At 42.2% G+C, this 24,881-nt stretch overlaps 1 protein-coding gene across 1 annotated transcript in view; it reads left to right on the forward strand.

Moving 5' to 3' along the window:
• The window catches only part of KIF26B (kinesin family member 26B), a 277,322-nt gene that overhangs the window by 125,003 nt on the left and 127,438 nt on the right, over window positions 1-24,881 (forward strand). The window contains 1 exon segment of the mRNA XM_038761100.1: window positions 10,094-10,260. Coding sequence (XP_038617028.1) covers window positions 10,094-10,260 — 167 coding nt within the window.

The raw sequence follows: 24,881 nt of genomic DNA on the forward strand, positions 1-24,881 counted from the left end.
GCTGGGGAATTCAACTTTGCAAGTGGAGAAGTCAGATCCTATGATGTCTGAAAATCCAAGTTCCCATAAAGCTTCCACTAAGTTTACATTTTACATTTTAGTAATGGTGTTTTATTAAGGAGAGGCAGCATGACCTAGTGGAAAGAGCACAGGCCTAGGAGCCAGAGGACCTGAGTTCTAATCCTGGCTCCACCACATATCTGCTCTGTGACCTCGGGAAAGTCACTTAACTTCTCCATGCCTCAGTTCTGTCATCTGAAAAATGTGGATTCAATCCTGTTCTCCCTTGAGCCCCATGTGGGACCTGATTATCTTGTATCTACCCCACCACTTAATACAATCTTGACTCATAGTAAGCACTTAACAAATATCACAATTATTATTATTATTACCGTTCTTAATAAGGGTCTCTATTGAGTGAAGTGGATACGTTTAGAGAATCATAAGGGAGTTTAGAGAGTGTACCTCTACCAATCTGATGTGAGTAATTTTTATTTTATTTTGTTAATAATGCCAGCCTTGCCCCTGAAATCTTGTAATGTGAAATATACCAGGTGAGTATTGCTTCTTTGGAATGGTAGGCATTCCTGTTTATGTAGCCTAAAGGTTAAGTGTGACCAGCCATGGGGGAACTCTGTTAAAATCCAATGCTGTGACATGAGGAAAGCCTGAATCATCAGTTTTATTGCTTGAACTCTGAGCAGGAGGAAACATACACAGATTTCTGAAGATTGTTCAGGTTTTTGATTTGAACCTTTTAAAGGTCTTGATTTTATTAGCAGTTTTATGTTTGAAAAATGCTCTATCATCATCATCAGTATTTATCGAGCACATACTATTTACCAAGGACTGCACTAAGTGCTTGAGAAAATTTAATGCAAAGTAAAAGACCCAATCACTGCCTTTGAGGAGCAGACAGAGAAGTTGTTGCTTCCAGTTCTGTAGTACTGTCCAACCTTCTCTTTGGCTGAGACCTGGAGTGAATAAATCAATGGTATTTATTGAGCTCTTACTGTATGCAGCGCACTATACTAAGTGCTTGGGAGAGTACAATATAGGCAAACCATGTTGGACTCCTTGAGCAGCCTCAACAGGATCACATAGGGTCTATATTCAGCATCAAATAACAAGACAGGATCACAAGGACCAAAGTCTTGGATCCAGGTCAGTCTGCTAACACTGAAGCTATGTTCACCTCAACACAGCTTTGCTGGGTGGAACACGGGAGGAGAATGGACCATGGTAGGATAACCATATAGCCAAAGTGGAAGACCAACAAACAAGGAGGACAGAGCAACCCTTTTAATAATAATAATGGTAACTGTTAAGTGCTTACTATGTCAGGCACTGTACCAAGCGCTGGGATTAATACAAGCAAATAGTGTTTGGACACAGTCCCTGTTCCACATGGGGCTCACAGTTTTAATCATCATTTTATAGATGCGGTAGTTGAGGTACAGAGAAGTTGAGCAATTTGCCCAAGGTCACAGAACAGACAAGTGGAGGAGCTGGGATTAGGACTCAAGTCCTTCTGACCCCCACCCCGGGCCCATACTCTATCCACTAGACCATGCTGCTTCTCTAATTCCAGAGAAGTTCTCCCTTCTGTCCCAGGTTCCCCTCTAAAAGCCAACCCTTAGCAGGTGTGTGAGATGCTCTGAGATTGGACATTGGGAAGAGTGACAGAAGCATGGAGATGGAAGGAACCTCAAGATTACTTGGTTTATCCTTTGCCTGTAGTTGGTGAACGCCTCAACTCTCAAGCGTCTAGTGCAGTGCTCCACACATAGTAAGCGCTCAGTAAAGATCACTGATTGACTATCCAGAAAAAAAAGGAGTGCCTATTCTTTTTTTTCCAAGATCTCCAGGGCTCAAGATTACGAAACTTGTTGGTAACCCGATCAAGAGTTTAATCTCCTGGAGACTCAAAAATTGCTTCCTTTTGTAATGACTATTGAAACCTGATCAGGCTCCCCATCACTCAAGGGCAAGGCACTTGCCAGGTAAAGCTGATATGGGAAGGGAAGGAAACCCTTCTTGGCCCTGATTATAGTCAGCCTGTGGAATTCACTGCTGCAAAGGTCACTGAGTCAAATGCTGTGGATGGATAATTTTATGGCCTCTAATAAAATTTATAGCTCTGGCAAGCCCAGATAATAAGGGTAATCAAACATCAAGCCCTAGGACAAGAGAAGCCCATCGTGGCCAATGGGAACTGTGCTGGAGGGGGGAAAGAATGTTATCTGCTTCAGATGAGGATGGCTGCACAGGCCCTTGGACCAGTACTGCTGGGGTGGTGGATGCGGGTTGCAGGCCTTGCCCAGGGGGGGCGGGGGGGCGACCTCAAACTGGGAACCCTGCCCATATCATGTGACTTGGTGCCGGCAGCAGTAAGATGGATAAAGGGAAGGTAAGAAGCCGAATCTTGGGCCAGTGGGAAGAGCACAGATTTAGGTGGCAGAGGACCTGAGTTCTAACTGTGGCTTGGCCACTTATCTGCTGTGTTACCTGGGCTTAACTTCTTAACTTCTCTGTGTCAGTTCCCTCATTCACAAAGTGGGGATTCAGTATCTATTCTCCCTCCTACTTAGACCGGGAGCCCCATGTAGGACCTGATTACCTTGTATCTATCCTAGCGCTTAGTACAGTGCTTGTAACATAGTAAGCGCTAAACAAATACCCCTGTTATTAAGTGGGAAAATCACCTAATTTGTGCCTCTCCAGTGTTCCCTTGCCTTGCCCATATGTTACTGGAGGAGTTGGCTTAGTAGTTAAGAGGGCCAAAGGAAGAGCTTGTGAGGGCAGAGGTAATGAAACTAAGGGCCTAGGTAATCTTCAAAGTGGAGCATAAAACCCTAAACAAAAAGTGAGCGTGTACGTTCAGATTCCATGATTCATCATCAAACTCATACAGCAAGAGCCACAAAAATGTGGGACAAAATTTCCCCTGGTATGCTTTGACACTCAAGGCCAGAACTTGCCAGATTTTGGGGCCCCTGAGGCCTAGACTAACTTGCAGTGAGTTGATTAGAGGGTTGGTACACATTAATTATTATGTCTAAGACCGGCACAGTTCTGGTCCAACCCATAGACTCAGGTTCTGAATGATCCCAGCTAGAAAAGACCTGAGGGTACTGCTCGTAGTGCCAGCGTCCTTGGGGTGTGGCCTCTGCTCAACCCAGAATACTTCCTACACCCAGGGACCCCGAGTGAAAGACCTGGTTTGTCTCTACCCCCTAAGGAGTGGGTGGCTGTAGGGTGGTCCCAACGTCCAGTCTCACCTGAGCCCCCCAGAAGTAGTCTTAGATGATGACCTGCAGGATTAGAATATATTCTGAAGCTGGTGTATGTCCAGCTATATGGTATATAATAATAATGTTGGCATTTGTTTAGCGCTTACTATGTGCAAAGCACTGTTCTAAGCGCTGGATGTAATTCAGTTGTATTTATTGCATGCACTGTACTAAGCTCTTGGGAGAGTACAATATGACAAACAGACACATTCCCTACCCACAGTGAGCTTACAGTCTAGAGGAGGGAGACAGACATTAATATACATAAATTATGGATATGTACATAAGTGCTCTGAGGTTGGGAGGGGGCATGAATACAGGGAGCAAGTCATGGCGACACAGAGGGGAGTGGTAGAAGAGGCAAGGAGGGCTTAGGGAAAGCCTCTTGGAGGAGACATAATAATAATAATAATGGCATTTATTAAGTGCTTACTATGTGCAAAGCACTGTTCTAAGTGCTGGGGTGGTTACAAGGTGATTAGGTTGTCCCACGGCGGGGCTCACAGTCTTAATCCCCATTTTACAGATGAGGGAACTGAGACACAGAGAAGTGACTTGCCCAGAGTCACAAAGCTGACAATTGGCAGAGTTGGGATTTGAACTTCAAAGCCCTACTGAGAGCTCACCTCCTCCAGGAGGCCTTCCCAGACTGAGCCCCCTCCTTCCTCTCCCCCACCTCCCCCTCCCCCGCCCTACCTCCTTCCCCTCCCCACAGCACCTGCATATATGTTTGTACAGATTTATTACTCTATTTTACTTGTACATATTTACTGTTCTATTTATTTTATTTTGTTAATATGTGTTGTTTTGTTGTCTGTCTCCCCCTTCTAGACTGTGAGCCCATTACTGAGTAGGGATTATCTCTATATGTTACCAACTTGTACTTCCCAAGCGCTTAATACAGTGCTCTGCACACAGTAAATGCTCAATAAATACGATTGATTGAATGAATGAATTTGAACCCATGACCTCTGACTCCAAAGCCCGTGCTCTTTCCACTGAGGCACGCTGCTTCTCATGCCTTCCATAAGGCTTTGAAGCAGTGGAGAGTAATTGTCCTACTCCCAGGCCCCTGAGTTCAGCTGTTAGAAATGTAACAAGTCCAATACAGTAGCTGATCAGCCCTCCGTTAAACTATCAGCGCTTAGAACAGTGCTTTGCACATAGTAAGCGCTTAATAAATGCCATTATTATCATTATTCAGATGAAATGGTGGCCCCTGGGGACAAAAATATATCAAATCAGCTTTTGACTGAATGTTTTAGACAAAGTGGAAAAGAAGTGCAGCTTTATAGTTGATAATTTCATTGGATTTCTCATCAGGTCCAGAGAGGAAAAATAATACTCAGGATACTGCAAAGTTGGCTAAAATTTTCAAACCAAACATCTCTTGCTTGGGTCAGCTTTTTCCCCCATTTCAAACACTGCTGGGGAAGGATTCGTAATGCATGCAGAAAACCCCACTTTGAAACAAATCAGTTTATTCCTAGATGTGTCTGGTTTCTGCACAAAAAGAAGACAGGTAGGATGATGTTGAAATTAATAAAGGGATGAGCAAAGTTGCAAAAACCCTTTGGGTCAGGAAACACTAGGAATGGAAGTGAGTCTAACATGCATTAGTTATTTAAAAAATACCTAGGTCAGAGCAACGATAGTGTATGCAGATGATCACTAAAGTGAAAGATGCCCTTTTTTTGGTGTCCTTGTGAGATTTCTTTTCTCTTGGTTAAGCTGTTGTTTTAGGCATGTGCCATGTCCAATAAGCGTAGAACATGCAGGCATCACCACCTAAACAGTGGACTAATTTTAAACTATAGCATTCATGTGCATAAATGGAAGATAGGGCCCCACTGAACTAAATCCAAAGACTAGTTCTGCCCAGCATTTCTGTTAAAGACTCAGAAAAGCAAATGGGAAGCCCACCTATCAAATTTTCAGCTGAAACTAGATTAGTTTGCTCCGTGAGGTCAAGTCAAGGTTCATATCTACCAACTCTATCATACTCTCCCAAGAACTCAGTACAGTGCTGTGCATAAAGTAAGTGCTCAGTAAATACCATTGATTGATTGATACCATCTCTACATAGGTGATTCTCAAATCTACCTTTCTTCTGCAGTCTCCTATTTCCTTCTGCCTTTGTCAACATATTTTAAATCAAGATTTGAGGTAGATTTGAAGCCTTTAGGTGTGTCTGTAACTAAAATGAACAGTGTTTTGGCCTTCTCTGTGTTCTTAGCAGTGTCAGCGAGAGGTAGCCTTCTGGGTCAACAGTGTCATTTAAGCTGAGCCCAGGTGCTAACACACTCTGGTAGCTCATAGAACGATTCCCATCCATGGGAAAAAGTGAAAGGTTAATGATTTACAGATTGCAGTTTGGGATGTGGCAGCCACTAAAGAAAGAGTCAATCATTTTTGTTGGGACTTGCTGGCTAGCAAAGGGACTAATTAAAGGTGGCACTATTTATTTAGACCATTGCAGAAGCAGAGCCCTGTTCCAGTCTCTGGATGTATATACAAACCTCCAAACCTGGACTCTGCTTACATAATAAAGAAAAATGCAGCTATATATTCCCATTTCTATATATGTCAAACATGAAAACATGCCAACAAGTATACTGTCAGGCACACACACATGCCTTCTCTCACTCCTGCCAATTCTGTTTTAGTGCAATATGTAATTTAGCACTGCCAGTGAGAATTAACCACTGGTGTTTGAAAGATCTGAAGAGAAGTGCAATATGTCCACCCAAACTGAGAAGAAGAAATTAAAAAAAAAATTCAACAGAACTGAATAAAATAACCTCACATTGGAAATCTGGTGGCATAAAGAAGTTGAATCTGAGTTTTTTCAGCGAGCTTCGACTGCATGCTTTCAGGTGATGGCAGTGGGAAATGTAAATGATAATAGTTAAAGCAGCCTTGCTTAAAGACTCTCTGTGGGAAAGATTCAGAAAAAAGCACAGGAAACTACTTGGCTCTAGGGACAACCCATCCTCTTGAGGGAGGAGCCTAGAAAACAAGACTAGCAGTGATGTGACACCTGGATGTAAGTGTTTTCCCAGGAATTCTAAAACTTCAGCGAGTAGCATATTTTAGACCAGTGTAAATCCACATATAAAATTAGAGCACTAAACAGTTTAGTAGTCCCCATATCTCAGGTGAGCTAAAGAGGTGGCTCTAGACCCTAGGAGGAATAGCAGCTTGTTGACAACTCTCAATTGAAACTGTCGGAACTCAGTTTTTATGAAAAAATAAATGGTCCTTTGCTTCTCTGATGAGTTTGGCACTTGCTGTAGTCTGCCAGCAGGCTGCTGGTCTTCCACGTTGTGCTTCATGTTCCAGAGTTGTTCTGATGAACCTGCAGGAGTTGAAGTTGTCTTAAGTAGTCATGGCCCATTTTCTTCAGGGTCTTTGCACTCCCAACTGAGTTTCCTGAACCTCTTTTCACGTTTTGGAGAAATATGTTGCTGCCTCTCTTTAAGCCTCTCAGGCTCCCCAGGAGGCTGAGAGGAAGCAAGTTTGAAGTTTGTGGAGAAATCTTATAAAAGACATCAATACGTCCCCCGAGAGGTCAGCTTGAACCTGTCCTTTTGGAGATTGAAAAAGGAGTATTATTTGCTCTCTGTGAGAGAGGGAGTGGGCCTGAATCCTCGAGTTATCTGGAATAGCCAACACAGGTCCATGAAAAACTTAAGATCAGTCTGGCTGAACCAAGAGAAATCCTATAATTATATGCTCTGATGAGATCTTTGGTGTGATGTTTTTTGAGCCAAATACGATGTCGCATTTTTAGACTTCAGCTGAGCTTTCAAATCTCCCAGTATTTGATGAAATTGAAAAGATTTGTGCCTTTTATCCAAGGGTGACTGGGCCCTAAAACCTCTGTCTTTAGAAGTCCAAGGAAGTAAATTGGCAGATTCTGCCCTATTCCTGGGAAACAAAGATCTGCTTATTAAAACTGACTGGCACAGTTGTCGACAGCTTTGGCAGTGGACTTGGAGATGAGGGCCACAAAAGAGAGCACCCCCAAGCTCAGCCCTATACTTTGAGGAAGTTATCTCCATGTAAATATGTGCACACACAAACACACACTTTTAAGCTACCCTACTAAGGCAAACCCGGTGAGTTAATTTGAAGAGGAAGATTTATTTGCTTGACTATATTGGATAAACCTTCAAAACTTATGGTTAAATAATGCTTTATTGATGAATTTCAAGGATTTATTTCATTGCTTGTGATAAATACATGGCAAATTTGTTCAGGGTTTCTGGAAAATTGTAATATCAAGTAGGTAACTCAGACACAGACCCTGACCCGTACAGAATTCTCAGTGTAGTGAGAGCAATATCACATCCCCATTTTATAGATGAAGAAGCTGAGACTTAAAGAGGCTTAGACTTGCCTGAAGCCTCATGGTAGGCCAGGGGTGGAGCAGAGAACTGGATGGGAACCCAGGTTTCCAGACTCACAATTTTGTGCTGTTTTCACTAGAACACACATCTCACTAGATACCAATAGTCACTTTCTTTTCTCCCAACTCCTTCCTCTCACTCATGCTGATCCCCCCCCCAGTCTGGAATAATTCCCCCAACCCCCATCCAAATCTGCCTGAATATGGCCCTCCTAAACTCCCACCTTCTCCCACCAGCCTTCCCCAATTAATTCCTCACATCCTAACTGGTATCAACCCAGCAGCTGCCTTTAACACTTATCTAATTATTCATACCCTCCCTCAACATCTGTGAATAAATACATATTCAACTGTACATTCAAATTATTTATTCTCATTAATTCTATTTGTAAATATTTCTGTTTTTATCTCCCATACAGTATAAGACCCTGTTTGGGTGTAGAATGTCTCTCTTGTGTCTGATGTATTGTCCTAAGCACTTAATAGAGTGCTTTGTTCTCAAAGGGTGCTCAGTAAATGCCATAACTAATACTGAGAGATGTCCACTTTGTTCTCTAGTCATAGTTCAGCAGCCTTCACCTCAGCAAGAAATATTTGTTTTTGTTTCCCATATGATATAGGAAACCCGGCAGAAATCTTGTAAGAATAAAGGGGTGTGTTTGTAATTTCAGTATTCATTTCTGGGGCTAAAAATTTCAGCTTTTCTCTTATGTTCTCTCAAACGATGTCAGTCTAATTTCAGGTCCTTTAAGAACGTTCTTATTTGAAGTCCTGGTTCTGAACAGTGTCACGCTTCACACCCATCTCCTCATCATCTGGCCATTTTTACTCCCCTTCTTTGCCTCTTTTGGTTGGCTCAAGGCTTCTTCTCAAACCACTGTGCTTTTTTTTTGGAGCCAGGGTGACTGAACTTGAAAAATGAGCAAGTAGAACCCAAGGGCTGAATAGTCACTATCTTAATCCAGCAAGATGCCTTCCTTATGCAAGGAAAGTTTCAACTCCTGAAGAGACTATCCGCTTATTCCACCAAGGCCTTTCCCTGTACCCCTGCTTATCGACTAGCTCTCTCCCTGCTGGGATTTCTTTAGTCCGGTTTTAATGAAGGTGAACGAATGTATTCGTTGGCAGTATTGATTTTGAGTGCTGAGAATCACAATGTACAAGAAGGAATTTAAGCAGAGACAGGTTTCAAATGAATGGGGCTCAGAGTTAGGGGCCCTTCTGCTAGTAATGAAAAGGACAAATATTTTCAAGTTAGAAGCTTAGACAGGATTCCTTTCTGGACTTCTGGTCTTCTTAATTAAAGAGGGGAGTCTGTTTCTAATCTTTTCTTAATTTCATTCATGTTGTCTAAGCAATTAGAGACATAGTCTGATTTTCCTCTGGATACTTGAGAGCCTCGACTGGGGCTGAAACTTTAATTGGACTGAGTTTTTCCATTGAGCATAGAGTTTTTTTCTTTATCTGTGGATAAAGATTTCCAAAGTAGTTGGCGTGTATCAGTGCGATCTTTAGTTTTCCACTGAACATTCCCATTGATGGGGAATGGTATCCTCCTGGTAGCATTTTCCCCTCTGACTGGAAATGGGGAATCTTAAATGTATTCAAAGAGATTGTGTACAGAGTTAGGCAAACCACTTCCAGTCACTTCTTTTAAAAACTACTTACAGAGGGCAATGCAGTTATCTTAGTAGGGCAAAAGAAGGCCAGTGTTACTGAAATGATCCGAGAATACCACCGACAGCCAGGTTGGTTGAAAATGGCTTCAGGAGCCCCAAGAACTAATGGAGTACATTTGCTTTTTGGAGGCTTTTGGGGGCTATTTCCAAAGGAAATTGGAGTAGAAAGGCTTAATCTCTTCTTATTGGTTTCCTTACTAACAGCAACTTTTCTTATTTCCCAAAGCAGTAACCAGTATTTAGTTAAATGCCTCCTGTTCCTCATCACCGGGTTCACCTCTCCTCTTAATCAAAGGACAACTTTGGTCCAGTCCCATACTCACCAGCATTTGGGGCTGTTCTCTGCCATAAATAAGCATCTGCCAATGTCAAAGCAGCCCATGCTGGGCTGAAATTGTGTACTGGTAATGATGTACACTTACTTCTCCAAATGGAAAGAGGACCACAGATCTAATTGAAACTTTCAGTGTCAGGGGGTAATTTTATTCTATTACTTTTAATGAAAATGAAGTGAGTCCTCAGCTAAAGTGCTGTAAAATGGCAGTCTAGATGCCATAGGCTCATTCCCATAACTGAACACATGTGGAGAGTGTAAATTCAGCTTCTCCCTCCCACTCCCACCTCCACTTTCCTCCCCACCCAAAGAGATGATGGTCAGGAGGGGAAGACAGTGTGTTGTAGTTAATGAGCCTTGCCTCTCTTTTTGTTAGATCTCCCAGCTGATGAGCGAGACCGGCCGAGAGGGACTCTCTGAAGCAGCACTGAACCGCTACAATGCAGACAAACCCTCCTTATATAGCTTCCCCGGCTCCCCGAGTGCCTGCGTTACCAGCGAAGTGTCCACTGGCACCTCAGTGGCTGCCTCTTTCTTCGCCAGGTAAGAACCGCTTCTTAACTTTGTTTTTCAATGGGAGGTGCCTAGGATTAGAGTGCCGGAATTCAGGCTCCAGGATTTAGGTGGATACTCCATCTCCCCAGATGATCTTAGAGATCATTGTCCATTGAGGGACTTCTCCAATGACTTGTGTTTCCAAATGGATCCTTCATTGCAATTATTTGTTCATTTTCCAGGCAAAATGGATGGTAAAATGAGGTGAGATTCTGCACTGTCCTTGTTCAGAAGTTTAATTCTCATATGCGTCTCCCCCCCAAGACTGTAAACTCGTTAAGGGCAGGGAATGTGTATGCTAATTCTTTTTTACTGTACTCTCTTAAGCGCTTAGAATAGTGCTCTGCACATAAGTGCTCAGTAAATACCATTGATTGATATATCACCTAACTCATTTTTGAACAATTGAGGGGAAAAGAATGCTGTTTTTTCTTAAGTTCCTGACCTTCGTTTTTAAGAATTCAACACCTTTTCCCCCTTTAGATTTATTAAAATATAGGAGCAACTTCTTGAATTTCTATACGTTATAAAAATAAGTGTTGTGTAGCATTGTCACTCTGGCACATGGCAGTACCTGAGAGCAGAAGTAGTTGCATTTTAGGTTCCCTAAATGCAAAACAAAGTATTTGCCCCTTACAGTTCTTTGAATTTTTCTCATGTTGTCAACTTAGCCTAAATCATAAGTGAGGAGGGGTGGGGGGGAGGGAGAGAGAGAGAGAGAGAGAGAGGGAAAGACAGAGCGCATGCACATACGCAGAGGGTAAATGAAGACGGAGAGTCAGAGAGAACGTACATATGATGAATGTCTGGCTATATAATTTAGCCCACTGAGCAGGAAAGACAAAGCCACTGGAAAGCAAATTAAAGTAGTCCCCTTGCTGCTACATGTTGAGATCAGGAATGGAAAAGATTATAGGTTAAAGTCACAAAGCATGGAAGATTGTGGCAAGTAAAAAAAAAAAAATAAGAGATGGAAAACATTTGGGATCATTAATTCTGGAAAGCCATAACTAGTGTTGTTCATTCATTCAATTGTATTTATTGAGTGCTTACTGTGTGCAGAGCACTGTACTAAATGCATGCGAGAGTACAATATAACAATAAAATGTGCCTCGGCAAGAAGGACCTTGTGGGACTTCACAAGTAATGCCAAGAAGCAACACCTGAAGTAAAAAAAAAATTATTGGACCCTGATTGGTAACTCTGAAGTGTAGACATCTGTTTGTGTTTTCTGGGACTTAGAGTGGCAGTTTGAAGAAGGTTGCAGTAAATTTCTGAATGTCAAACAGTAGTGTAAATAAGGGAAGGTTTTGCATTAAGGATATTGAAAAATAAGGAAAGAGAATAGAGGGATCCTATCAGTCATCACTAGGATCCTCCTGGTGGGGAAATGATAAAAAGTAAAAATTCTGACCCTCCAACAAATGGATGTGATGGGTCCCAGCAAGGAGCCATGGGTTTTCAGTCCTGGAATATTTTCCATGATGAATAGACTGTCCTCACGAATGATGACAGGAAACTCACCTACTCAACATGAATTGAAAAGACTCATATGATGTTTAATTATGTGGAAAGAGTCTTTAGGGCTGACTGCATGTAGTCTTGCTCTTACTCTTTCTTGTTTAAGTGCTGCTAGTATGCTTTCAGGGTTGAAAATCTAACAGAAAAAGGAAGAATTGTTTCATTGCCTGTCAGAAGATTTGAGGTTACTGTTGCACCTTTTTTCTCTCAGTGTTTTTGATGATTGTTAATATGCCAGTCCTTGCTCCTTATTATGATAAGGATAATGACCTACCCAAAGGAAACCCAGTCACTTCCCCCATGACACAGAATTTCAGATGTGGTACGAGAGATGTCCTTCAGGGCTCCCAAACAATGGCAAAGAAATTAAACCAAGCTGAGGTTTGTCTCGGATGAACAGTCAGCAGAGTGGAGTTTGAATGCGGCCTTAATCCTCAGCTAGTCAGAGCCTGCCACCATGGAAATGATGGTATCCTTTGGGTTTTGGAAGGGATAAGACTTAGGTCATCTATTGGTACTAAAGGTATAACATTCAGTGGTAGGGCTCAAAATCACCTTTAGCTGCAAAGAGTAGCATATCATCTCCTATTGGCAAGCTTTGTGACACAGTCGATTTCTGAGCCTCAGGCCCTGCCTCTTGGCCCTTGGTTTCTCTCCACTGATTTTTCTCTTAGCTGGTCCGTGGTGGACATGGAGAACAATTGATTATCGCATTTACCCACCAAAATCCTTCAGTTATTTGAAGGAAGTTGTCATCTCTTGGCTTTGTCTTGTCCAATCTAGATTCCATTTCCTCTGACCTTTCCTCCTTGGACCTATTTACATGAATAAAAAATAGGCAGCTGAATTATTGAAGGAAAAAGATGTGGACTAAAATGCTGTAAAGATATTGTCTAGGAACCAGCTATTTAAAATGTGTTAATAACTTTTTATATACAGTATAAACTTGCCTTTCATATTCTAAGATAACACTATTAACAGGGTTGTATGCTAGCAGAATTTTCATTTATTTGTATATTCATATATTTGGAAGGTCACTGATTTATTCAGCTATTGATGTGAAATCTGCCATCAAGACTCTCCTCAGTCCAGCCTTCCCCTACTCCCCGCCTTTTTCCCTTCACCCCCATCAATTATGATAATAATACTGAGAGTATGCAGTAAGTGCTTACTGTGTGCCAAGAACAGTGCAAGGCCCTTAGAAAGATACAAGTTAATATGATACAGTCCCTGTCCTAGCCTGGGCTCACAGTGACAGAAGAGGGAAGTTGAACCAGGTTAGAGATGAGGAAACTGAGTCACAGAGAAGTTATGACTTGCCCATGGTCTCACACAGCAGGCATTAGAACTTTTCTCCAGGCTTTAAGTTCCTCACTCTTTCCAGTAGGCCACGACGATACTTTATGACAGTGAGGTTGATTGGGCTTATTAGTTGATTGTTCATATATCAAAAGCAATTACACTACGATGAGGAAAATGCAATGACTGGCACATAGTAAGCACTTAGATACCATGATTATTATTATTATTACGAGACCCTCAGGAAACTCTTCCACAGAATGCAGTTCATCAGTGGAGTTAGTAGACTCTTTTCATTTGATTTGTTTTTCCAGCACTGAGCAGATCAGACGCTGGCCCTGAGACTTAATATTCTGATCGGCTCTCCCCAAATTCCAGTAAACAAAGTATCTTTTAGTCTGTCTCATATCACCTGAATAATTTTCTTACAAACATACAGAAACCCTTCCTTATGAATACAGTACTCATAACTTTTCCTTCCACATTCAAAGAGTATATTGAAATGTCCAGGCTTCCCGTCAGGAGCTAAGACTGATGGACAAAACTGCTTACTATTTGATGCATGGGAAACCCAGCCAGCAGTTGCAGTATTATGTCTATTTCTAGTTAACTTTGGGGATACCCAAGACTTACTGTTTCCTGTTTAAGAGTCATTGCTCCAGTTTTCCATAGAGTATCAGCTATATGTCATGTATAATTCATTGGACATATTATATATACAACTTAAGGAATGTGAGGGATGACCAGACTCTTTACTAATTGGAGCCAGGGGCACGAGAAAACTGCAAACAGGATCAGAATTTTCAGTTATTCCCACCCCCTCCCCCCCATTCTCTGCCCACTTTCCTCCCCATAAGTTTCTGAAGTTCTCCAGAGGTAAGGAATTGGGAAGAGGAAAGGGGAACCTAAAAGGCAAGTGGCAGATCCACTGGGAAAGAAATTGGATGAAGTGAACTAGAACTCTCTTGACATGGAGATTAACAAGCATCAGAGTGTTTCAAAACTATCATGGGATGGGGGAAACTTAGCCCCTCACTTCTCCCTTCTATTTGTGTTCTACCAGAGTTATCACTTGGTTCTACTGATTGCTGATCCTCAAATATTGCACCTAAATTCCCACCTAGTAAGTTTTCCTTCCTGAGAGTCAGTTATCATTTAATAAGGGAGTTTTCCTGAAAAGCCTTGTCTTGAAGAAAACTCACACTCTGGTACTGTAAGCTCTTCCCTCTAGACTCTAGGCTCATTGTGGGCAGGGATCCTGTCTACCAGCTTGGTTATATTGTATTCTCCCAAGCACTTGATACACTTCTCTGCATACAGTGCTCAATTAGTGTGATTGATAATAATCATACCTAGACCGGCCTTTTAACACATTCAAACAAGTGTTTCTTCTGACACCATATTACAGTGTGTCTGGTCAGACACACCTTCAATGTGGAATGTTCCTTAATCCCCAGCAGTGTCTCTGCAGTAATTACAGCAGAGTGAGAAGGTTGGAATCCACAATGAAAGAGAGTGTCTGAAATTTCTGAAAGGGAAGTGTGGGCAGCCTATCCAAGGAGTTTATGTAGGGAGAAGAGAAAGGAAGGAGAGGGGATATAACTATTTGATAGGATGATTGATTCATTATTGCAGAACTATAACATTTTTCTGGCTTTGCTGTTGTTAACATTTTGAGCCATTGCAATATCATCTGCAGATTTCATTAGCCTGTTATTCCTTCTGTCTGTTGCAAACAAAGGTATTGAACCGAATATACCTAGAGGCTGCCATGCCTTGCTGTTCAACACTAAATCATCATCATCAGTGGTATTTATTGAGCAACCTACTGTGTGCACAGCACTGCATTAAGCTCTTTGGAGAGTACAATATAACAGTTTGTAGGCGAGCTCCCTGTTGACTTGGAACATTATGCTTTGTTTGTGGCCTTTCTAGTTTCCATGTCTTGTGTACCATAGATATTGAATTTATTTTGCAAATAAAATTTCATGAGGTAGCTTCCCAGTTTGGATTAATGGGCAAGTACACTTAATTTATTGTTTTCTCTTTATATTCTTCCCTTATCATTCTGTACAATAAACTACCAGACTCTTCTGCTTCTGTTGGTTTCACACAAGCTCACCAGGTTATTGCCTTCAATAGTCCTTTAGTCACTGGCCAATTCCCTCCTAATTTTTATTCCATTACTTTACTATGCACATGGGGCATATTTAACAAAATTTATCTTGACCTAGTTAGTAGAATAATAATACTGTTTTACATGGACCTACTGCCTTTTCTCCTAGGAGCTTGATGGAGTACACTTTCAGGAGAGAGACTGTTAAGAAATGAATTTAGCATCTCATTCAGATTAGAGAAGTCATTATAACTTCCAGTCTCATTTATTAGGAGATCTGTTTGCTTGCTGTCTTTCTCAAATGATAAAAACTCTAAAGTTTTTTTAATTATCTTCAGTTATGACAGTCCATTCTGTTTTGAAATGTTCTTATTCCTTTTTAGCATACTTACATTGTCATCTTCACTCTCTTTTTAAAAAGATGCCTTCTGTTTGTTACTACTTTCTCCAAGAACCTCAGTGCATTTTCAGGCAGATATCCAATTAATTTTTGGAATATCTGTGGAAGGCAGATAGGTGGACAATCAAGGCCATCAGAGCCTTGACCCTTCTGATTGATCAGTCATTCAGTGGTATTTATTGAACACTTACTGTGTGCAGAGCACTGAACTAAATGCTTGGGAGAGTACAGTACAACACTCTTGGTAGACATGTTCTCTGCCCACATCAAGCTTTCAGTCTTGGCCGGGAGACAGACATTAATGCAATTAAATAATTTATAGATATGTACATTAGGGCTGTGGGGCAAATTGAGCACTTTGTTTTCCATGGAAATTCCCAAACACAGCAGGCTTCTCCTCCACTGGTCCCAGTTTGGCTAGGTGTAAAGCTGTCATTGCTGCTGCATTGCCCTTCATCTAAGTTTTCTATACCAAGCAGTGACAGTTACTCCTCTTGTTGCCCAGCCCCAGTAGCCAACCCCAATAATGATGTAGTTTAATTGCTTTGTCCTGCCCATCTGCCCTTGCCCTATACTCGATGCATCTTGGGTCTGGGATTACCAGTTAGTTAAAATAGCAGAAAAATCTGTCTCCCATCTCTCTTTCCTTGCATCTGACAATCCCTAATCAATCAGTCTATCAATTGTATTTATTTTCTATGGTATTTCCTAAGCACTTATTATGTGCCTGGCATTGTTCTAAGCAATCATGTCGGGCACAGTCCATGTCCCATGTGGGTTCATAGTCTTAATCGCTATTTTACAGATGCGGGAACTGAGGCTCAGAGAAATGCATTGAATTGCTCAAGGCCACACAGCAGACAAGTGGCAGAGTCAGGATTAGGACCTTGGTCATTCTGACTCCCATGCCTATGCTCTATCTACTAGACTACGCTGCTTCTGTAGAAATGATTGTACAGTTTCAGTGGACAACAAATACTGAATCAGTCAGTGCTTACTGTGTGCAGAGCACTAAGCTAAGCACTTGGAAGAGTTGAATAGAATAGAGTGGGTAGACATGATCTCTCCCCACAAGGAACTTGAAGAAGTGCTTGCTGTATCTAAAGCATCCTTCCCTGCTGTTAAAGGAAGCAGGAGATGGAAGGCAGAATGAGGAAAAAGCAGCAGCAATTCCGACTTGAATACATGTGACCCATCCAAAAATTTGGACCCTTTTAAAGGGATTAGATATTCTTGGAAATGTCCAGTGCCCAACATCAGCACCCTCCGAGCTCATTCTGTTTGGAGGTTTAGGTAAACAAATGTGTAAAGCTTTGATATCCGGGCTGGAACAGAAAAGCTATTCATTTCTTGGAACAAACAGTATCTCACTGGTGATCCATGTTCGTAAAAGCCACCAGTGTTTGCCTTTCCTGCTTCCACTTCATGCTGCAGGGAAATATATAAAACGGGGCATTCTGGTACTGAACCCTTCTATGGACTGATGGCCAGCTGGAGTGCTGGCAGTGGGTGCAACACATCTGGGACTAATTTCCTCAACGTTTTCCAGGTCAAAACCATTCAGGGTCCCCTTAGTTAGGAGACTCAATGCCCAGCAATTTCAGTGAACCTTAAATTCCATCCCCCGGCAGTCTAACCCACATTCAAAGATTTGATTCCTAGGGCTTTCTGGGCCTTTTGGAAGAACTGAGGGAGGGGAGGGAAGGGTGGAGAAGAGCCTACCTTTCACAGGGTTTTGCCTCAACCCATTTCCCTCCTCTTTGTGAGCCAGTGAAGTTTGTGTTAACAAGTCTTTGTGACGAAACTCAGAGTGAATGTAAAGATGGAGAACTTGGAAATGAGAACTGTGAGTTCAGGCCCCTTCCCCTCAGTACCATTCTGTGGGTGGAGATTCCCCCTCTCCCCCCACATTGTCATATCAGACAGCTTGATATGATGCAGAGTTCTGGGCCATTTGCCATCAGGATCTGAAGTGATCAGTGGGTGTTGGCGGGGAGCACAGGGAGGGACCCCGTATGATGTGGGGAGTGTTCTTGTCATGGGCGAGGTCACAAGGGAGGGTCCCCATCAGATTTAAGATTAGAGGCCAATCCCGTCAGTCACCATAGCACTCATGCACGTCTGCCCGTTTCTTGTGTTGTTTTTATGGTTTAGTTCATCTCTCACTATTTCACCTGGTGAATATTTGATCGTCTGTGTTTCCTCCAGTAGATTTTCATCCCCTTCAGACAGGCATCGTGCCTCTAGACTGTAAACTCGTTGTAGGCAGAGAATGTGTCTCCTAACTCTATATGGAAAAGCAGCTTGGTTTAGTGGATGGAGCACATGCCTGAGAGTCTGAAGGACCTGGGATCTAATCCTGGCTCCACCACCTGTCTGCTGTGTTATCTCGGGTAAGTCGATTAACTTCTCTGGGCCTCAGTTACCTCATTTGTAAAATGGGGATTGAGTGTGAGCCCCACTGAGCTGAAGCTTATCACATTTCACTTCACGGGGACTGTGTCCAAACTGATTCTTGTTTCTACCCCAGTGCTTAGAAAAGTCCTTGGCACATAGAAAGTGTTTAACAAGTACTGTAATTATTGTTAATTATTATTGTACTCTCCTAAGTGCTTAGTACAGTGCTCTGCTCACAGTAAGTGCTCAATAAATACCATTGATGATATAATTATTGTGTCCTTTACTTATCTTGTGGGTTCCTCTAGCATCTGCTATATTGCTGGGCCACAGAAGGCACCTAATAAATGCTGTTGGCAATGATCTCACATCCCTGACATCTAACTTTTCCCTTTTCAAAGACAACCAGAATTATCTAATAATTGCTAGAGCCCATGTCTCTTAATGGGGTCAGATGCTTTTCAAGAAAGGTTGGTGGCTCCATTCAGATTTGGCCCACGACAGACACCTAAAAAAAGTCCTTATTTTTCCTTTCCTTTTTTTTTTTGTTATACTTTAATGCATCCTTTGGTTGGGCGGCGGGGGGAGTTGGAGGGTATAAAAAGAAGAGGGCCGATACGATTTTCTTAGAACTCTAAACACAATCCAAGGAATTTTGATCTCCTGTATAAGACAGAGAGGACAGGCATAAATTGAGTGGTCCTCAGGTTTCCTTCCAACTGAAGGGCTGAAGGCTTTGGTAAGAATTGAGCATGCATTTCCAGATGGTTCTGACTGCCGACTTAAAGTGACTAAATCATCCTTCTCCCTTCAGAGCACTTCTCTGAGACAGCATGGTAAACTAAACATGGAAAAAGGCTTTTTTGAGAAATGTCAAGTTCTATTAAAGCCCAGATGTCTTGTTACCGGCCCATTATAGGGATTTGTAAAAAAAAAAAAAAAAAAAGAATGGTAATAGTGAAGACTCAAAGAATTAAGCAAGAGAAGTTAAAACATCCAGAAAAATAGTTGTTTTTCAGGAATAACACAAAAGCAGTGGAAATTTCCAACTTTTTCTGCCTCGCCTGAAAACCTGCCCTTTATAGAAAAATATCTCTTCACTTTATGATTTATTATTTTAATTCTAGAGCTGTCTTAGTGAAGTATGTAAAGCATTTGGGGATAAAATCATGTGGAAGACATTACAGAAACTAAAGATGTATTATGTTGGATTGGATGGTGGCTCAGGAGGACACTGATGGAGCATGCTGTTTGAGACACAAATCTGTCCTCGGCACAGGCTGCCTACTGAATTAGAAATTGGCTGATTTTCCCATGACTATCAGAGGGGAAGGAATGACAGGACTGGGAGAGAGCAGGCCTATTGATTAGGGCTGAAATGTGATTCCTGGGAAAGTTTGGTCTATTCCTGCTTTCCTGGCCTGTGACCTTGGGCCTTGTCCCTGATCTTTAGAATGGCCACTTTATGGCAACAAAATGGCAAGAATCCATTTTTCTGTTTCATTCGGGATACTGAATGGGATTAGTGAGATCTTCAGAGTTGTCAGCTACACTAGTAATTATGTGCTAAGCGCTAGGGTACAGGTAAGGTTATAAGGACAGATCACAGACCCTGTTCCACAGGAGGTTTGCTATCTTATCATCATCGTCATCATCAGTCGTATTGAGCGCTTACTGTGTGCAGAGCACTGAGGAAAATGAGGCACAGAGAGATGAAGTGCCTTGCCCAAGGTAGAAAACAAAGGCGGTGCCAAAGCTGAGACTTGAACTTGTGTCTTTTGATTCTCTCCCAGTCCCTTGCTCTTTCCACTAGGCCATGGTGCCTTCCAGAGCCTCACTCTGTTACCTGTGAAGTTTCTTTAGTCCCTCTTTCCTAGAGCCACCTGGACGAGGTGCCCATCTCACCTTATTTGGCTCCCAAAGAAATTCATTGACTCTGATTCTTGTTTCCCAGAAGCCTTAACAAGAGGGTAGTATACCCTCTTATGAGAAGCAGCGTGACTCAGTGAAAAGAGCATGGGCTCTGGAGTGAGAGGGCATGGGTTCAAATCCCAGCTCCACCACTTGTCAGCTGTGTGACTTTGGGCAAGTCACTTAACTTCTCTGTGCCTGTTACCTCATCCGTAAAATGGGGATTAAGACTGTGAACCTCATGTGGGACAACCTGATTACCTTGTAACCTCCCCAGCGCTTAGAACAGTGCTTTGCACATAGTAAGCGCTTAATAAATGCTATTATTATTATTATTATTATTATTGTACAAATCAAAGGGTATACTCCAAGCCAAGTAAAACGTGCAATTTGGTTAGGCATAGGTTTGGCCACGAGGTGGCAGCAAAAAAGCCCTGGCAAGACCCCCGTGGTACATTAATCCCTGGGAAATCCATTCATTGCCCTTGTACCCATGTTATTAAAAATATCAAAAAATCTGATACTTTTAGATATCCCATTTTAATGTAGTATCTTTCCCTTCTTACCTGGCTAGTTTATTTCCTCAGTAAATGGAAATGCAGCAGAAGTGACTACTGGCCTGGCTGTTATTTTCCACCAGGATCCCCAGGAACCAAAATCCAAACAGTTTACAAAGTTGTCATTTTAATCTAAGCAAGAGAAAGGAAAGGAGTAGGTTGTGGCAAAAATAAATAAATTCCTTCAGGGCTTTGTGGTAGAAAAGTCTCTAATCAGGGCTTATCAGTCAATTGTATTTACTGAGTACTTATTCATTCAATCATATTTATTGAGGGCTTACTGTGTGCAAAGCACTGTACTAAACGCTTGGGAGAGTACAACATAAGAACAGACACTTCCTGCCCACAGTGAGCTCACAGTCTAGAGGGGGAGACAGACATTATTATAAAATATAAGTAAATTATGGATGTGTACATAAATGCTGTGGGGCTGAGGGAGTGGGGAATAAAGGGACCAAATCCAGGTGATGCAGAAGGAAATGGGTAAAGAGGAAAGGAGGGCTTAGTCAGGGAAGGTCTCTTGGAGGCAGTGTGCCTTCAATGAGGCTTTGAAGGTGAGGAGAGTAATTGTCTGTCATATATATAAAGAGGAAGGATGTGGGTGAGAGGTCAGTGGGAAGGTAAACAAGATGGGGGTACAAACTGGCCAAGCAAACCAGCTTGCATGAAGGAAGAACAAACACAAACCATCATTCAATGTTTCCAACATTGTTGAAAATCAACAATCATCTAATATTTAGGATCTTCAAAAAAATATGGTTATTTCTACTAAAGTAATTATCGTATGTTGTCTCTTGCTGTTTAGACTTCATTACAGAGCAGCAGGACTATCATGTAGGAAGGATGGACATTTCTGAGACTATAGGCGGCAGACTTATACTACCTGTCTGTTCCAGGTTTTTAAAGTCACTTTACAGAATTGTATTTTGGGTGAAATGCAGAAGACCCAGTGTGGTTTTAGAGCCTGGGCCTGGGATACTAAGGACCTGAAGTATTCTTAATCCCAGCTCATCCACTTGCCTGCTGTGTGACCTTGGGTAAGTCGCTTCACTTGTCTGTCCCTGCTTCACATCTGTAAAATGTGGATGAAATACCTGTTCTCCCTTCCTCTTAGAGAGTAGGCCCCATGCAGAAAAGCGACTTTTCCTGACCTGATGCGTCTATCTTAATGCAGTGTTTGGTACATAGTAAGCACTTAATGAATATCAAAAGAAGCATCAGATTTCTATCTGCTTTTACAGATAGAGATATCACCCAGCACCCTGGCATGACAGCACCACCCTGTTGTACTTCTGCACATATGAACTATACTAGAAGTAGTAGTAGTAGTAGTAGTAGTATAACTGGGGTATTTTTTAAGTACTCACTATGTGCTAGACACTGTACTAAGCTTTGGGGCGGATACAAGCAAGTCAGGTAGGACAGAATCCCTGTCCCATACAGGGCTCACAGTCTTGGTCCCCTTTTTACAGATGAAGTAACTAAGGCATAGAGAAGTTGTGACTTGCCCGATGTCATGCAGCAGACAAGTGGTGAATTGGGATTAGAACCCAGGTCTGATATATAATAGTCTATATTATGCAGTTACTGTATGCAAAGCACTGTACTAAGCGCTGGGAGAATATGCATGTGGGAATTAGATGAGCCCTGTCCCACAAGGTGTGTGCCCAATCTAAACACTCATCTCTTTATCCATTTTTCTTTTCTTCTGCTTGCAAATAGTTTGGGGTCTGTTTTCCCTGCTAGACTGTAGGCTTCTTGAGGAAAAAGACTGTGTCTTCTAGCTCTATTGTATTTCCCCAAACACTTGATACACTTGATACTCTGCACAATGAACACTATTACTTGGTAACTCTCAAACCTTCACACTGACCAATAGTACTGGGCATCCACCATGTGAAAGGTGCCATTTTAGGGCACCCTGCTTAGACCTGTTGCCAGCAGATGGCATCACCCCACAGATCATCATCATCATCAATCGTATTTATTGAGCGCTTACTGTGTGCAGAGCACTGTACTAAGCGCTTGGGAAGTACAAATTGGCAACATATAGAGACAGTCCCTACCCAACAGTGGGCTCACAGTCTAAAAGGGGGAGACAGAGAACAAAACCAAACATACTAACAAAATAAAATAAATAGAATAGATATGTACAAGTAAAATAAATAAATAAATAGAGTAATAAATATGTACAAACATATATACAGGTGACTGAGAGCTCTCCTTCCTGATGTCCACTCAGTTGAGGGCAGAGTTTTCACAGCCAAAATGAAGTGGGGAACTGAGTCTGTTTGGATAACTCGGGTCCAAAGAGCCAATTTGACTGAATTACCCCCAGGCCCTTGCAGTCCTACATGTGGGGAAGCAGCGTGGCTCAGTGGAAAGAGCCCGGGCTTTGGAGTCAGAGTTCATAGGTTCGAATCCTGGCTCCACCAATTGTCAGCTGTGTGACTTTGGGCAAGTCACTTCACTTCTCTGTGCCTCAGTTACCTCATCTGTAGAATGGAGATTAAGATTGTGAGGACCCCCGTGGAACAACCTGATCACCTTGTAACCTCCCCAGCGCTTAGAAGAGTGCTTTGCACATAGTAAGTGCTTAATAAAAGCCATCATTACTATTATCTCCTTCCTCACAGCACCTGTATATATGTTTGTACAGATTTATTACTCTATTTTACTTGTACATATTTACTATTCTATTTATTTTATTTTGTTAATATATTTTGTTTTGTTGTCTCTCTCCCCCTTCTAGCCTGTGAGCCCGTTGATGGGTAGGGACTGTCTCTGTATGTTGCCAACTTGTACTTCCCAAGTACTTAGTACAGTGCTGTGCACACAGTAAGCGCTCAATAAATACAATTGAATGAATGTGGCATTGGCAGAGACAAAATGCATCATGATCTTCGGCCCTTTCACCCTCAGAGAGGTGTTTCCACCCGTCTTCCCAAGTGCCTTTTCAGAGGATCCTTTGCATCTAAGACCCAGAACTCATTCAGAGGAATCATAGGAGCAAACTAGGTGTTACAGGACATTTGTACTCCTGGCAGGCTGGAGGCAGGATAGCATCTGCTTCATTGAGACACCTTAAGTTGTCCCACCATAAGGTCTTGCAGCTGCTTTTCCTTTCAGTTAACCTCTTCTGATTGCTAACAAAAAGGATGACTCGTCCCCAATTGAATCCCAGGATTAAGATCTCCATTTAATACACCAGAGCCTTTCAATCTCACCACGCAGACCTTTTCTTTCTAGTAAAACTCACTAGGAAAAAGAATAGGGTTTGCTGATCTCTTGGTTTTCGTAAGTGTGCCGAATACTAATGTTGCTTCCATAAGAATATCGTGACACCACCAGATATCATGATACCATCAGGCCAGCAAATCACATAGCCACATGATTCCAAAGTCACATTAGCCCTGGGATGATGGACTGTTCTGGGCCCCTCAGGGCCAAATTTGTGATCTTTGGCAGAAACGGGCGAGGGACTATATCTAAAACCATTTGAATCTACCTCAGTACTCAGCACAGTGCTTGGCACAGAGTGAGTGCTAAACAACTCCCACCAACTATAAACTCGAGGCACTTGCAGTATCTCTTTTCACCCTCATTGCTGGCAGGAGCCCAGACCACTGCCTCAGAGATGTACTACAGGCATTGCTTCATTGACCCCTGCAACTTCCCCTTGAGGAACTTTCCAAGTATTATCATGGCCGTTAAACAGGTGTCAGACCAGAGACTGTGAATATCAAGGGTCATGGTGGCCCCTTTCATCTCTAGATTTTCTAAGTCTTTCCATTTTTGAGTTCATATTGGAGTTGTTGGTTTTTTTGTTTTTTATTTTCTTCCCAAAGAACCCACTTCTGCCTATGTGTTTATGTTGCCGGTTTTGAACACATAATAAAGCCAGAAATATACAAGATTTCCGGTGTATGGAACACAATGGGCCAAAAATAAAATGTGCCCAATGTTGAAAAAGTAGACAGTTCAGAGAGGACTCAGTAATAGTAGTACTAGTATTTATTAAGTATTTACTGTGTGCAGAGCACTCTACGAAGCTCTGGGAGAGAATATACAGGTGGAAATTACAGTCCTTAGACACAACTAAAGAGTCTAAGCGTGGCTATGGATAGATAGATTCGTCTGGGAGTCCTGGATACGGTGAGGTGAACATAAATATTTTTGGAGATGATAAAAACTCATCAATCCTCTCCTCACCCTCTATAAAGGCCTTATCCCAGCCTTGTCCAGGTTGATAGCAGTTTAAGGGGAGGAAAAAGCTCAACAGCCTGATTATAGCCTGGAAGAAATGTGGCCAGTGTCCTTTGTCCGTGGATGGCTACAGTATGTGTAGCGATTCCTCCTTGAGAACTCACTCCACTGAAACCAGGGACCTGCTCTTTTGGGATGCTAG

The sequence above is a fragment of the Tachyglossus aculeatus genome, chromosome 19, assembly GCF_015852505.1.
Source record: "Tachyglossus aculeatus isolate mTacAcu1 chromosome 19, mTacAcu1.pri, whole genome shotgun sequence".
Lineage (NCBI taxonomy): Eukaryota > Metazoa > Chordata > Mammalia > Monotremata > Tachyglossidae > Tachyglossus > Tachyglossus aculeatus.